Below are 13,815 nucleotides of genomic sequence, written 5' to 3'. Positions count from 1 at the left end.
CTCACCTCTCCTCCTCCTCCTCGTCCTCTCCAGCTGTTAAACCAATTAAATGCTCACAGAGGGTAGACTGCCCACTCTCCTGTTGAGAAAAATACATGCAATAAAAGCCTTCTCTGCGCACAGCTATTGTGCGACAGCAATGCCGCCATCTTTAATTATGGCCTACGCCCCCACCCTTCTCCTCACTGAATAGAAGTGGGCTGTAGGTACAGACAGCCACTGGCACTGGATCAGGTTTTTGTGTTTTGTGTTGAGCGAGCGGCTAAAAGGAGGTGAGCTGGTGGATGGTGCCGAGGTTGCACTGCAGAACAGTTTGAATAGCTGATCGCAGGTTGAAAACTTGGGCGTTAGACTGTTTTAGAGAAAGTGAAATGGTTGAAAACCCTTCAGAGAAAATACAGCGAACAAAGTGTAATCATAGGTAAAATATTTATGTTTATAATTTGCACTCTGACTATACCAATCTATGCAACAAAATGGAGTCAGGAAAGAGGAATTCTGGAAAAGAAGAGTGATACAGAGTGTGTGGGAGTGAAAGAGAGTGAGTGGATGTAGGAGAGAGAGGAGAGACAAGGTTAACTGTCAGTTTTATGGCTTGGTGAAAAAAAGAAAGGGCATCAGTAAAAGCTTAGAGCTGGAGAGAGAAACGCTGTGGAAAAAAAGATGTAGTGGGGTGATGGTGTGGTGAAGGGGGGGTCTACAAGAGCGATAATATCAGAAAGAGAAGGCAAATGGGGGCGTAGAGAGGCCCGTGCTCCTCCCAGTGCCCTGTGCCTTGAGGGGGGACCCAGGGCAGGTCTGGGGAATGTGAGGCATGACGGGGGGAACAAAGCCGACTACTGTCCCCCAGAGAGAGGCCTTGTTCTGGGCCAGGGGGGTACAAGAAGTCAGCCGCTTAAATGTATGAATGGATGGATGGAGGGCTGACCGGCTGTCTGGGTGGATGCTGGTTCCCCCGTCAGGCAGGCTGGTTGGCCTGCTTGCCCACAGAGCAGGCATGTAAGGGAACCAGGGCAGGTCCAGGGAATGCAAGGCATGATAGGGGAACAATGACAGCTACTGTCCCCTGGAGAGAGGTCCCGTCCTGGGCTCCAGGGCACAAGGAGTCAGCCTCTCTGGATGGATGGAAAGATGGATGAATAGATGGTCGGCTAGTTTGCTGATTGACAAGAAAGAAGACTGATGATGTTTGATTGAACACCATGACTCAAATCTTTTAAAATGTTATGTGCCAATGAATTCATTTAAGCTCTTAAGATGTTAACACTGAGGCTTTGGGTTTCCCAAGGGATTGTAGATCAGGTCGGCTGCCGTCCGAGCTTTAGACTGAATAGTTAATCAAAACACATTTTATTATTGTAGTCTATCTGTGGCTTTTATTTGCCTCGCAGTCTCAGGCACTCGCAGACTTGATGTGATGACAGTGAACACATCACGGTACGAACGAGTAAAGCCTGCGAGGTCTCAGTCCGCAAGTCCAGAGGGTGGAAATTTGGATTCAGCCGGTGTCTGCACACATGGCCAAAGATGAACTGTTAAGGAAAGAAACACTTTGTATCATGCTGATAGTTAAACAGGTAGTATTTCTGATTTTTAAGGCCTTTTTTTTAGAGAATGATGAGTGAATTGAGAGTGAACCGTTCTCTGCTGTAACCATATGGGGTCAAATGCATTATACGACATTCAAAGAAGTGCATTGTGCACACATGCACAGCCAAAGAAATTTTATTCCGTGTCAGAAAAGTTCACTCCCTCTAACTTCTTGTCTCTAACTCCCCTCTGTTAAAATTGCGTGATTGGCTGAATGCAGGACTGTAAGCGTATTCATATAGGGCTATTCTGTATGTAGGACTGACTGTAGGAGTGAATGCAGAACTCATTGCAGGCCTGAAAGCCAGAGTAAATGTAGAACTCATTGTGAGGTTGAATAATGTAGAAGGGAAAGAAGGACTGAATAACAGTGGTGCCAGCAAACTACAGTCATTTTGACAATACAGCTCATTATTCTAGAAACACCCCCCGCTTCAACTGCCAGCCCACGGTTCTTTACCATACTGCTGCGAAACTTTTATTTTAATGAAATAATAAAATCATATGGATGAAATATGGTGTGAGAAAGTGTAAGAAATGACACTCCATTGTTCCAACAGGCTTTAATCCATCTGACCATTCAATTACTAAAATGTAAATCCTGTTCAAGGTTGCAGTGGGCTGGATCTTATCCAATACACTTGGTTGAAGGCAGGCAGGCTACAGTCTGTACAGATCAACAATCAATCATTGGGCTAAGTCATGGAAAGTCATTTGACTTAAAAAGCCCATTTAAAAGCAACACAAGCTGTTACAGTATCACATGTGCAAGAATAAGAATCATAGAAATTAAAATATATGAAAATGTCTTTGAGGGGGACTTTTCAGTCAATTGTGGGGGCATCTCTGTTATCAGGGGGGAAGAGGCCTCAGCAGCAAAGGCTCAATGCTCCTCGCTGCCGATAGCTTAAGGTCAGATCATCTCAGGGATGTGGAGGAGGCCTTGGGTTAAAGACAGTAGTGTAAAGGATGGGTGAGTAGGTTGATGTTTACAATAATGTGGGTTAACATAAAAAAAGTGTCTTTTTCTTTTTTGCTTTGGTCCTCCATCTACACCAGCAAAAATGAATCTTTTCATAATGCTCTCCTAAATGGTGATATTTGAAAACAGTCCTTTGTGGAAGAGTTTACTGGAATAAAAGAGCCTTTCAAAAACAGATTAAAAAGTGTTATTAACTTGTGACAAACTCTGCACAAACATGGCATGGTTACGTCTGCTTTCCTGCAAGGTTACGAAACCAACCCTGCGTTGCAAAAGAATAAATTAAGAAATTCAAGATGTTAATTCATGGTGATGAACAATGTTGGCTCTCCCCTCTCCCCACAGCTTTCTGACATTTCAATCAGGAGGCTGCGTCCAACAATGTTTGTAACTCCCCAATCCAGTGAGCAAGCCCACCTCTCACAGTGGTTGGCCAGGTTTGTGAAGGTGAGATGGTAAGCAGGGTCAGAATTCATCTCTGCAGCTCTCACTGTTCATTCTTCACACAACTCTTTGTGGCACAGTTTGTGTGTATATAAGTGTGAATCATAACCCCAATATTTAAAAGTGTAATTTGTAAGAAATGGCCAAAATGTGAAGATAGCTAAAAAAGAACAGGGGGCAGCATAACTGCTTACTGCAGCTCACTATACTGGACTTGCTACTAGCTGAAGCTATCTTTGCTCAGTGCGCCGTGGTTCTAATTGACCCTATTAGCTGAGTGAACACAGGTGGACACCAGACCGGGACTGAATCATCAATGAAGTTGATTTGCAGCAGTTCTTAACAGGACTATGACTCCGGGGAAGACACTGCAGGCGCGGACAATAGAGACTGGGGTGGGTGATACCACAAAATTTAGTTTAGATCCGATACCAAATAATACAAGGCCAATATCACGATATTGATACTTTTTCTTTTAATAAAACATAGTTTTTTGAGGCAAATGCCAAAATAATTAGGTCTATAGCCTATGATAGACTCCATGTAGCCATATAGGAATCCTAAACCTTTCACAGTTACACTAAAAGGCAGGGCCGGCTCTTTGCATAGTCCATATAGACAGTCCCCAAGAGCGCCATGTGCTGGAGGGGCGCCGCAACCCTGGTCTGCATTTGGGGTGCCATGTCACATAAGCACTGAGTGGGCTGAAAGTGGAGGGGTGCATCTGAGGTCAGAGGGGGAGAAAGTGGCAGGTCTGACTGACAGATGTCAAGAGGTGGGTTATAGGTCTCTTTTACATTTCAAGGTCCGAGCCTTCAGGTGCGCAATTTAGAAATGGAGGAAAGAGGAGGAGGAAAGAAATCGTCTTTTATATCATTAGAAACAATACAGTGTTGTATAAAGACGCTTCATTTGTACTAGCTAGCTTAAATCAAAATAAAGCAAAACTAGCTAATAATGCTAGATAATAAGCTATGTCAGCTGCTAAGGATGTTTATGAATCAAATGAATGTCAAGCCTGTTAGCTTATTTGGCTAACTGTTGCTGCTGTCTGGTTAACTGCTGCTGCTGTTCAGTGTCCCTCCTCCTACCTAGAGTGTTTGTCATTATGCTGAAATTTAAATTTAATTGTAGTGCAACCTCTTTTATTTTACTGATGCATCATCACAAGTAGATAATAATTTGTTATGTTGAACCACTGGTACAAGCAGTAGTGTGCAGGCTGCAGCAGTTGTGTGTCCTTCTCTGTCTGCTGCAGCTACATGTTTTTGCTTGTACAGTAATAGTCTAATCTGCTCTATAACTGTCCAGGTGCACTCAGGACATTTTTGCAGAAGCCTCCAACAGCTGCTGGAGAAGGGCCCTCTAACCTGCCATCTACACCACTCTCTGAAGCATGTAAGTTCAGAAATGATTTGTGGTCTCTGCTACGTTATTATTATTTTATTGTTGTGGTTATTTTTATTATTACTGTTTGTTACAGTTAAACCGTGTTACAAATTAAATTCCCGTCTCAGTCAAATTAAATAAAGCTTATTTGTACAGTGCCTACTTAATGCAGTGGTGTAACAGTATGGAGCGCCAACATGGCTAAAGCCGGCCCTGCTAAAAGGTTAATATATTCAACCATTTTAATGTTTCAGGTGTATTATTTTTTTCAGTTTCATTAACATAATTCATTTAGATAAGAAGTTTCCTCCTCCCTTCTTGCTGCAGCTCCGTGTTCTCTTTCGTGTTTTTTTTTATGTGTATAAAGAAGTTTGTGGCGTTGCCACAGCAGTGAACAGCTTCCCTACACACAACACAATTGGCAACGTTTCCATTTACAGCTGTGAAGTAGCTCCAAACGGCACTCCTCTTGCATCCAGTGGAAGGAGTACGTAGTATTGGTAGTATCGATAGTTTGGGATCTATCCGCCCACCCATAGTAGAGGCATGACCATATTACATTGGTTTAAAGTGTGCATCTGAAAAACTTCCGTTTTGAGGGCCATGTAGCCCAATCATTTCACCCTACCCCTCTATCCCAACAAGAATCAGGACACCGATCCTAACCCTAACCCTAACCGTAGACTTGGACGCACAAAACGAAGCGGTAGGGCTAAGTGGCAGGGGCAAGTGGTGTATTGGGAACTGCTCAGGGATGTGTCTGTAAGTTTCTTTTAAGTAAACCAACCAGTTAGTCTTAATCCTTGAAGTCTTTTCTTTTGTAAAAGTTATATTCATTTTCAGAACAATTATAATAAAGCATTAAATTACCCTTGTGTTACTTATCGAAGTTTGTTTTTTAATCAAAAACTTGCTTTCTAGTGCCTCTTGTAGTTAAAGGAGGAAAATACACCCACAACAACTACAATTCTCACCAAGTGATTATTTCCAGTTTCTGCAATTTATCCTGATTTGTGTGGATATTATTGGCTTTTCACAGGTAGCCTATAATCCATTTTACGAACTGTGTGCGAATGGCAAGTGGGAAAAAAATCGCCTAAGTGTGGACATGAATATTCCCGCTGGTGGTGGAGTGCATTGGCACAGAACAAAAGAAATGAAACAGCAGAAGCACAGCGAGAGCAAAGCAGGGGCTTCTTTGTCTCAGACTATAGCTATAGGCTGAAAATGTATGCAATTAATACTAAATTGAGCTGTGAGCACAACTCTGGCTTTCTTCTCCATCCAGTTGGACTAACCACCTTTCACCAAGACTGGAGAACTTCAAGCAAATTGCCAGTGTTACCATGGTTATCACAGGTAATTCCAGGTTATTAATGCCTAATGTGCCAATCACAATGTGGTATGTCACCCCTTCATTATCCTACCCAGATTATTTTCTCTCTTTCCTTTTCTTGTTTTATTATTGTCGCAATCCCTCACTCATCCCCACAGATTCACTTTCCCTTATGCCTGTCTGTATTTATTCAGCGTGTTCTTAAAGTACTGTGATTTGAGCTGCTGTGATTGAAATTGGAGCCGGGGGAAGATAGAGGTAGTTCAATGATTGCAGGAAGAAAACCAAGTTTTTCTGTTTTTTAAGAACATGAAAGAACAAACAAGCAGTCCTGGGTCCATGTCATAATGCCATTTACAGTTGACTAGTTGCACTCAGACAGAGAGGAAACTGCTGCCAGCACAATTTGATTATGTTTCCTGAAAGCCATTGTTAAAGTATTTGGTGAAATGAACAGAAACTCTGAGCACAGGTTTCCTGTTGTGACCGAGTAAAAGCTGTCGATATCTTGACTGTACTGGATCCAGCACAAGTCGACTAAGTTTGGAGAGTTACAGAATTTTCAACCTTGGTCGTGCATGAAGTATAATTGATTCACAGTTGTTCAAGTTGTATGATGAAAAATGACAGTTTATGAGTTATTTCCAAATTAACTGTCCTACTTGTGCTGCTACGATTGTATTTTGACACGTGTGAGCTCATTCTTCAATAGCTGATGTTGTCTTAACGCCGTCAACGATTTGCTTTTGTCAAAATCCTTCAAGTGTATTTATTCTCCTTGTTAACCAGGCTAAATGAATGAATAAATAAATAGTCTTGTTGGTGGATTATCCACTGTGATGTCTAATTAAACAAAACAAAAGTAATGTCAGTTTAAAAATTCTAAACGACCAACATGTCCCCCAGATTCTCCAATTCCAATTGGTGGATATCAATGAATGGCTAAGAACTGTGCTTACCATGATTAGCCCGCTCACTAGCTAGTCAGTTAGCCACTTATAATGCAGCGAGACTGTCCTCTCCAATAAACAGCATTGCTCTTTTGTTGAAGCAGGAAAACGGACCTATGTTTATATTCAGTACCAAAGCAGGAAGTGGTTCAAAAGTGAAACTGCAGCTGCTTGTCCCCAGGCTACAGTCCGATCCGGTCCATTAAGATTTATAAATATGTTGAAACACCCAAAGTACAAACAAACTAAGAGGTAAACTTTGACCAAAGTTATACTTTATACTGGTATTGACGAGAGCACAGATGGATATAACAGCTTGATAATTGTGTGTCCGTTGCGGTCATTTCGCAGTGCAGAGGCTCAGAAAAATCAACCTAGATCCAAAAATCATGTGGCTTTTTTGCTGTGTAATATTTGCTTTGTGTGTGGAAAATACTGATGAGCCAATTAATCGCCCAAAAATTGTCCAGAGGTGTAAAGGCCTTCACATCTGTGGACAGTTTAGAACTACTTGTGAACTTGCAACACTAATGCCAGAATAAATGTTAGCTTAGTAGGTTTCTGCAAAACCACAGATACATTTGAACTCAGTGTTATTTTATGTCACAGTGCTGTGCTTATGCTCTGGTTAGGTTTAGGCACAAAAACCACTTGGTTAGGGTAATGAAAACATCATGGTTGGGCTACCTGTTTTGGTTGCCACGATCACAGGTGGAGATGGTCCGACGTCCCATGATAAAAGCTGGTGCTGGTCTCCTCAAGTTTGAAAGATTCCCAGGTCTCCTTAAAAAACACCTGGTTTCATCACCACAAACTCTTGTTGGCTCATAATAGTGCCACCACCGTCCCTTCTACCTCCTGGTTTGAAAGATGTACAGTATCTGGGGACTGCAGAAATGTTAACTGCTGACATTATATCCTGGGGACAGGGCTAAAACTTAACCTGCATGTCTCTGGACTGCTGGAGGGCAGTTGACACCTTGAGGAAACCCAGCAGGCAGACACACTCAGTGGATTTGGTCCAGGTGAGGTGGTTAGCTGTGAGGTAATAGTCCAACGCCTTGAAATAACAAATAGTTTTTGTAAATGTGTGACAATATGCAGTATTACTGAATTGAAATTACTAACAGACAAATATGCTGTGTCTTTAGAGCAATTTCAAGCAGCTGGACTACAGAAACACTGTGACTTAAAAAGTAGTTTCTGTGGATTGCCAGTTCATGTTATAGATTGGCTCCAAGTGTGCTTGAAGGTGAACGATTACAAAAACAGAAAGAGAAACACAACAAGGGGATGTTAACAAGCAATTTCTCTCCACTTCTGGTTGCCTAGATGGAGACCAATCAGAAACAGGCAGAATGGCCAATCAGAAACAGTAGCCTTGGAAATGGCCAATTAGGCCTGTTTGTCCATGAGCACAAAGGAAATGATATTGCAGAGTGATTGCGCCAGCGCTGAGCTACACAAACATGCTCAAATGACACCTTGCTTGTTGCCTTCCAACCCTAATTTTCCAGGAGCGTACGATCTTGATTGCATCGGTGCCGGCAAGAGAGGACATCTCATTATTACACCAAAACAATCGTCACCTCAGAGGCAAAAAACTGAGATTTTGTTTTCATTAGGGAGCTATTGAGTCACCAGCTCTTAAGTCAAGGCCAGCACACATGCACGGACACACACACACACGTGCACTGAGGCTCTAGTCTGGCAATTTTATTCAAAAGATTTGTACCTTACTCCAGTCCACTTAATGAAGCTGTAAATTTAGAGACATGAGAGCCTTTACAGTGCTCCTCTGAGAGCTGCTACAATGATCCTGGGACTGAGCTGGTTAATTAACTGATTATTTGCTTGGCTGGGAGCCACAGAGAAATAGGGTAGATGTGGAGTGAGACAAGATGGGGAGAAAAACAGAGGACGTGAGGGAAAAGGACAGAGGAGGATGGAAGTAAAAGAGTCAGAAAGGAGAAGGGACCACAGAGGAGAATCAGGGGGAAGGTGAAGGGAAAGTACATAGTGAGAAAGGAGCGAGATGAATTAAAGGGGAGGTACACAGAAAAAGAAAGTGGGAAAGAGAAGGACAAGACATGATGAGAAGTGAAATGGCAAAAAAAAAAAAAGAGTAAGACATCATATTAACAAGATAATATAAAGTGAGTAAGAGCACCATTTGAATCAATAGTGTTGCTGCAATATAGCTTCCATCCACCAGTGGCAGCACTGAGTCTACTGCGGCACAACAGCACTCAGACTGAGGAAGATGTCCTGTGCCATATTTAATTTGACATGGTTTGTATTAGTTTGTATTGACTTAAATGGATGGAAAAGGCCTTTCTTCATCAAAGTAAATCACCCACATAATAACTTCCCCCCTATTTTTACAGTATCTTCGATAAAGGAGTATTTTTGTGATGAAATGAAACCCACATTACCTGAAATGCCCGGGGTCTTTTATGGTCATACAGCATAGACTTCATGTGTGTGTTCCCTGCAGCAGCCCCTAGAATTAGGCTTTATAAAAACCATCAGTTAATAAAAAGGTACGCAGCTATTTTAAATGATCCAGCGACCCAAAATGTATGCTGTAAGTCAATGATATGTGATGTTCTTGTAGCTTGCAATTATAAAATAGTTCTCTTAAACAGAGGTTGCTCTAAAATGTGAAGGTTTGGAAGATTAATTTAATCATCTTTAAGCGTCATCTAACTCAGCAAAGACAGAAAGACGGGGTTCAAGATTTGGTGTCAAGCGGTCCTGGCTGTTCGATGATGTCGCTCATCAGTTAGTATGACATCATTTTATGGGCAGCGTTTTTCTCAGCTGACTTTTCATCCCAGGACCTGATGTAGTATGACTGACTAGGATCAGGCTTAATTTAGACCTGACACCTGGATCTCCAGCGTAGACTAGTCCACCAGCTGATTTATGCATTGTACTCTTCAGCGATGAAGCCATTACTGCAGCGACAAATCCAAACTATCACATTTACACTGACAGTGAAAGAACGGGTGACGGGGTCAGTGCTCAGCAGTCACGCCTCCAACAGATGAGAGATGAGGGTTGCCTACGTGATGATGGAGTGTATGCAGTCTCAAAATAATGGAATGGAAATTATGTTAAATTGTAACACCTCCACAATATGTGCATGAAAAAAACTGTACAAATTAAAGGAGCGACTTTACTTGTGTTACGACCCCGGCTCTTGGGAAGCAACACATAAGTCAAACAACAAATCAGTGCAGCCAAAGTAACATTTATTGCACACAAAAGGACAAACCATGGATAACATAGAAAACCCAAAGATGGAGGCTGGTGGCATTGCAGCAGGCCCAAGCTGCAGTGTGAGAGAGAGAGAGTGGGTGGAGCTACCCAGAGCTCTCAAAGGCCTCCCAGCAGGTGCCAGAGATCAGGAGGGAACAACGGGGAGGAGTTTCTGATCACCTGAAAATTAAGAAAATAGCCTTGGACATAACACTTGCTAGTTTCAGCTAAGTTCATAAATGACTGACCTTGTCGTGCATGATTTCTTGCATTCTAAACCGGTAATATAAAAACCTTCTCATGGTTCTGTGTCTGTTTGTTTCTGTTTCCTGTTTTACTTTGAAGTTTGACCCTTGTGTGTCACATCCTGCTTTTCAGTTCCTCCTGTGTTTTTCCCTCCCAGTGCTCTCCCACTCGTTTCCTCACCTGTTCCTCTTCCCTCCTCACTCCACCTGTTCCTGATCACCTCGTTAGTGTCTGTGTATATAGTCTTTGTTCTCCCTCATGTGTTTGTCAGTTGGTTTGGTCGTTCCCCAGTGATGTTCCCTGGTTTCTCCTGTTAGTCTGTGTTCCTCTGTCGTTCCTCCTGTGTTTCCCCCATCTGGTATGTTTGGATTTTGGTTCCTTGTTTTTTCATTTGATTTGTACTTTGCTTTTGGTTGAACTTTGTTTTAGCTCTGTTGCAACTTTGTTTTTGTCCTCCTGTCTTGTTTTGGGTTTGTCTTTATTTATTGTGTTTTGATATTTCAGCTTTGATTAAAGCTCGCTTTTGTTTCCCCTTATCCTGCCTCCTGTGTGTCTGCACTTGGGTCCTCCATTTTGTATAACCTTAAGTAAACCTGACAAACCTGAAACATATAAAATTTTAAAAGTGGAAGACGTCTCCAGAAGGTTTTCTGTTGAAACAGCTGGTAAGAGTGATTGTGGCTTTGGTTTTGCAGGTGAAAAGATGTCCAGCTGTCTATTTAGATTTAGAGAACAACATTTATTTGAGTCGCTGACAGGTTTTCCTGAATGAAGTCCTTTTTTGTAAAAGCTGATCAAAGCAGTTTAAAAATAAAACCCCTTCTGTGAATTACAGTATTATTGCATGAATTTGCTGTAATGGTGACTCGTTCACGTCCACCTACAACCTGGATTTGTAATATAGCTGACAAAAATCCAGATAGTTGTCATCCTCTCTATCACTTCCTCTTGCAATAATAGTCTTTTAGTACTGACATCAAACATCTATTCTCATCCATCCATTCTTCAATTTCTGGCGAACTACATGGCCACTGCCAGTCTGTGATGAAAAACATGTGTACGTGTTGATGCTAATGAGGCTTAAATAGTGTCTAGGGAATAGAGTTGAGTGGGTACTCGCTGAAATGAGTATTAAGTAGAGTTAAAGTACTTTATACGAGTACGAAGTAAAGTATCATCTAAGTAAAATGTTTCAATATCCATATTTGTGATGGAGGGAAAATCCTGATTGGGTAGCTGGTTGAAGTTTATAAGTTTTTTAAAAAGTAAAAAAACAAAGTTCTGTAAATAGTTCTCTTAAGATCAAACACATTGATCTGAAGCTCATTTCTGAGACTGTGTGTAAATACAATAGTTTGCTAATAAATAATAAATGTGGCAACGTCTGGTTCGATAATTAAGCTGGTTGAACGGATACAAATACATCCCTACGCTGGAACCTTTGTAACCCTTGTCATAGAGCTAATAGGTTATATCATTTGAGTTAAGCATATTTCTAAGAGTCAGAACATTTCCATCTTACGCTGCTTCATCTGCTGCCAAACCCTGCAAAGCTGAATCCACTGACGCTCTTTAAGCTGTTGCATTAATCAAAAGCCTTCCCCTGATTCTTGAATAAACTCCCATTTCCAAAGAAGCAGACCCTGACTTTTCTATGTCTAAAGTTCGCACATTATCCTTTAAAGCACGGCACCACAATGGGATACACACAAGCAAGCACATACCCACTAGAATGGAGACGGAAACATAGGTTCATGTTAGTATCATGTTCTTTTATTAATTGCAGGAGCTGTAGTTCTGAGGTCTCGTTGTAACTGTAAGAGGTGTAAGGTCAGCGAACATTTACAGCTTCTTGCTGGTTCTCTTCAGCACCACAGAGCCGGCTTTGGAGGTCTAGGGAGAGACAGAAAAAGAAGTAAAATATTAAAGCGAGGAATATGTTATATCAGTGCCTTTTGATACTTCCTTATCACAAGTGTAAGAAAAATGTAAATGGTGGCTGTAATACATCCCCAGCAATTTTCCTGATAATTATTATAAGCATTTTGGCTTGTGACTGATATCTCTGCAGTAAAAGACAGTCATTAAACATGCCGAAACACATATTTTCACAACTTCACTTGCAAAATGCACTATAAACGGTCTCCTAACCATAATCAAATGGCGTTTTTAATCTATGTTTAGACTTAAAAATCTAACATACACTATTAAATACTTTTCAATCCTAATCAACATGTCTGACTTCCTTTGAATACTTTGTAATTTTCCTAAGATGTATAAGTTGATTCTTGAAAATGTCTCAAAAGCAGAAGTAGGAATGGATTCACATGGAAAAGCAAATATGTAAGATTTAGAGAATTATCTCTCACTGACTGTGGTTTGAAAGGTTAAATATGAGGCTGCGGGGTTGCTTGTTAAGATGCAATCGTTTCCTCTGCTCTATGGTTGAGACTGTTTTTCTCGTTAGCATATGCCTATCCCCGGCCGCAGGAATATAACATTAATGACTCTAATAATCCCTGCGGGGTGTCGAGTATAATAACTGCTGTCATCTCGTTTGCTTCGCAGCACTAAAAGCCTCAGTGAGTCTGTTTACCTCAATGAGCTTGCCGCCGCAGATCTCAGAGGTGTGGTGGTAGTTGGGGAAGACCACGCTCAGCTTGCCGCCCTCCATCTGCACAGTGGCCTGAAAAATGCACATTTTATAATCAAACAGGGAACCAGGGTACACTCTTCTTTGCTTTCAGCTCTTGATGCTTTCCTTCTCACCTTGAATTTCTTTCCTCCGATGGTTTCCATGTCGCACTCCTTTCCGACGGTGAAGTTGTTGGTGACCTTGGCGTTGGTGGGGTAGATCTGGGTCCAGGAGAAGGTGTTGCCGTCCTGGGTGACCTCTGTGATCAGCTTGTAGTCACGACCCTTCTCGATGATGTCATCGGGGATACCTAGAGTGGGGAAAAGACAAAGAGAGTGAGGTTATGATAGCACAAGTTAGTCCAGAAAATCAGAGAGGGCAAGTAAAATGTGTTGTTTATTAGATGGAGTGTGTCTCACCGAGCAGCTTGCAGAAGGCATCATATCCCTCCTGGGTCTCAGTTTCCCATCTTCCAGCGAAGGCCATTTTAGTGATGTTGGTGGGTGGAGGTGTGAGAGCAGAGATGCTGAGGCAAGCTGAGGGAAAAGCAAGGTACTGAGACTGAGTCTGTTCCCTGTTTATATACTGTACACCTCTCGCCACCTCCCTCATCTGCATGTGATGACACAAGAGGGCAATTACAGCTGAAGATGATGAGTACAATGGGCTACGAGGGAGAGGGCATTAACCTGCATAAACGGGCGTTTATGGAGTTCCCCAGCAGTGAGTAAACTGCTGACTGTTCGTCAGGGCGCGCTGGTAGCTCACCTCCAGGTCAATGAACTCCCCTGCAACGGCTTTATGGTCGCGCCCTCCACTTTTACTGCCGCAGGGTCTAGAATCAAATAAAAAGCTTTGTTTTAAAATACAATCCGTCTATTTAAGTACTTTGTTATCTTACGTTGTGAATGGTGTGACCTGTAAAAAGGATCATCATATACTCATTCAAGGTCTTTACTCAGAGGACGGCATTGAAAGA

The 13,815-nt window shown here is 41.9% G+C and overlaps 1 protein-coding gene across 1 annotated transcript; it reads right to left on the bottom strand.

The window, feature by feature from the left end:
* Positions 1 to 11,983: 11,983 nt before the first annotated feature.
* LOC311266274 (gastrotropin-like) lies at positions 11,984 to 13,454 on the bottom strand (the record flags this gene model as incomplete). The annotated part of the gene is made up of 4 exons (XM_084368565.1): positions 11,984 to 12,094; positions 12,798 to 12,887; positions 12,971 to 13,146; positions 13,256 to 13,454. 4 exons carry the CDS (start codon positions 13,452 to 13,454, stop codon positions 12,044 to 12,046), a joined length of 516 nt encoding a protein of 171 aa, XP_084224691.1. The 3' UTR covers positions 11,984 to 12,043.
* Positions 13,455 to 13,815: the final 361 nt, after the last annotated feature.

The sequence above is a fragment of the Pagrus pagrus genome (assembly GCF_965226575.1).
Source record: "Pagrus pagrus genome assembly, chromosome: 12".
NCBI classification, from domain to species: domain Eukaryota; kingdom Metazoa; phylum Chordata; class Actinopteri; order Spariformes; family Sparidae; genus Pagrus; species Pagrus pagrus.
This window is presented reverse-complemented; position numbering and strand designations above follow the sequence as displayed.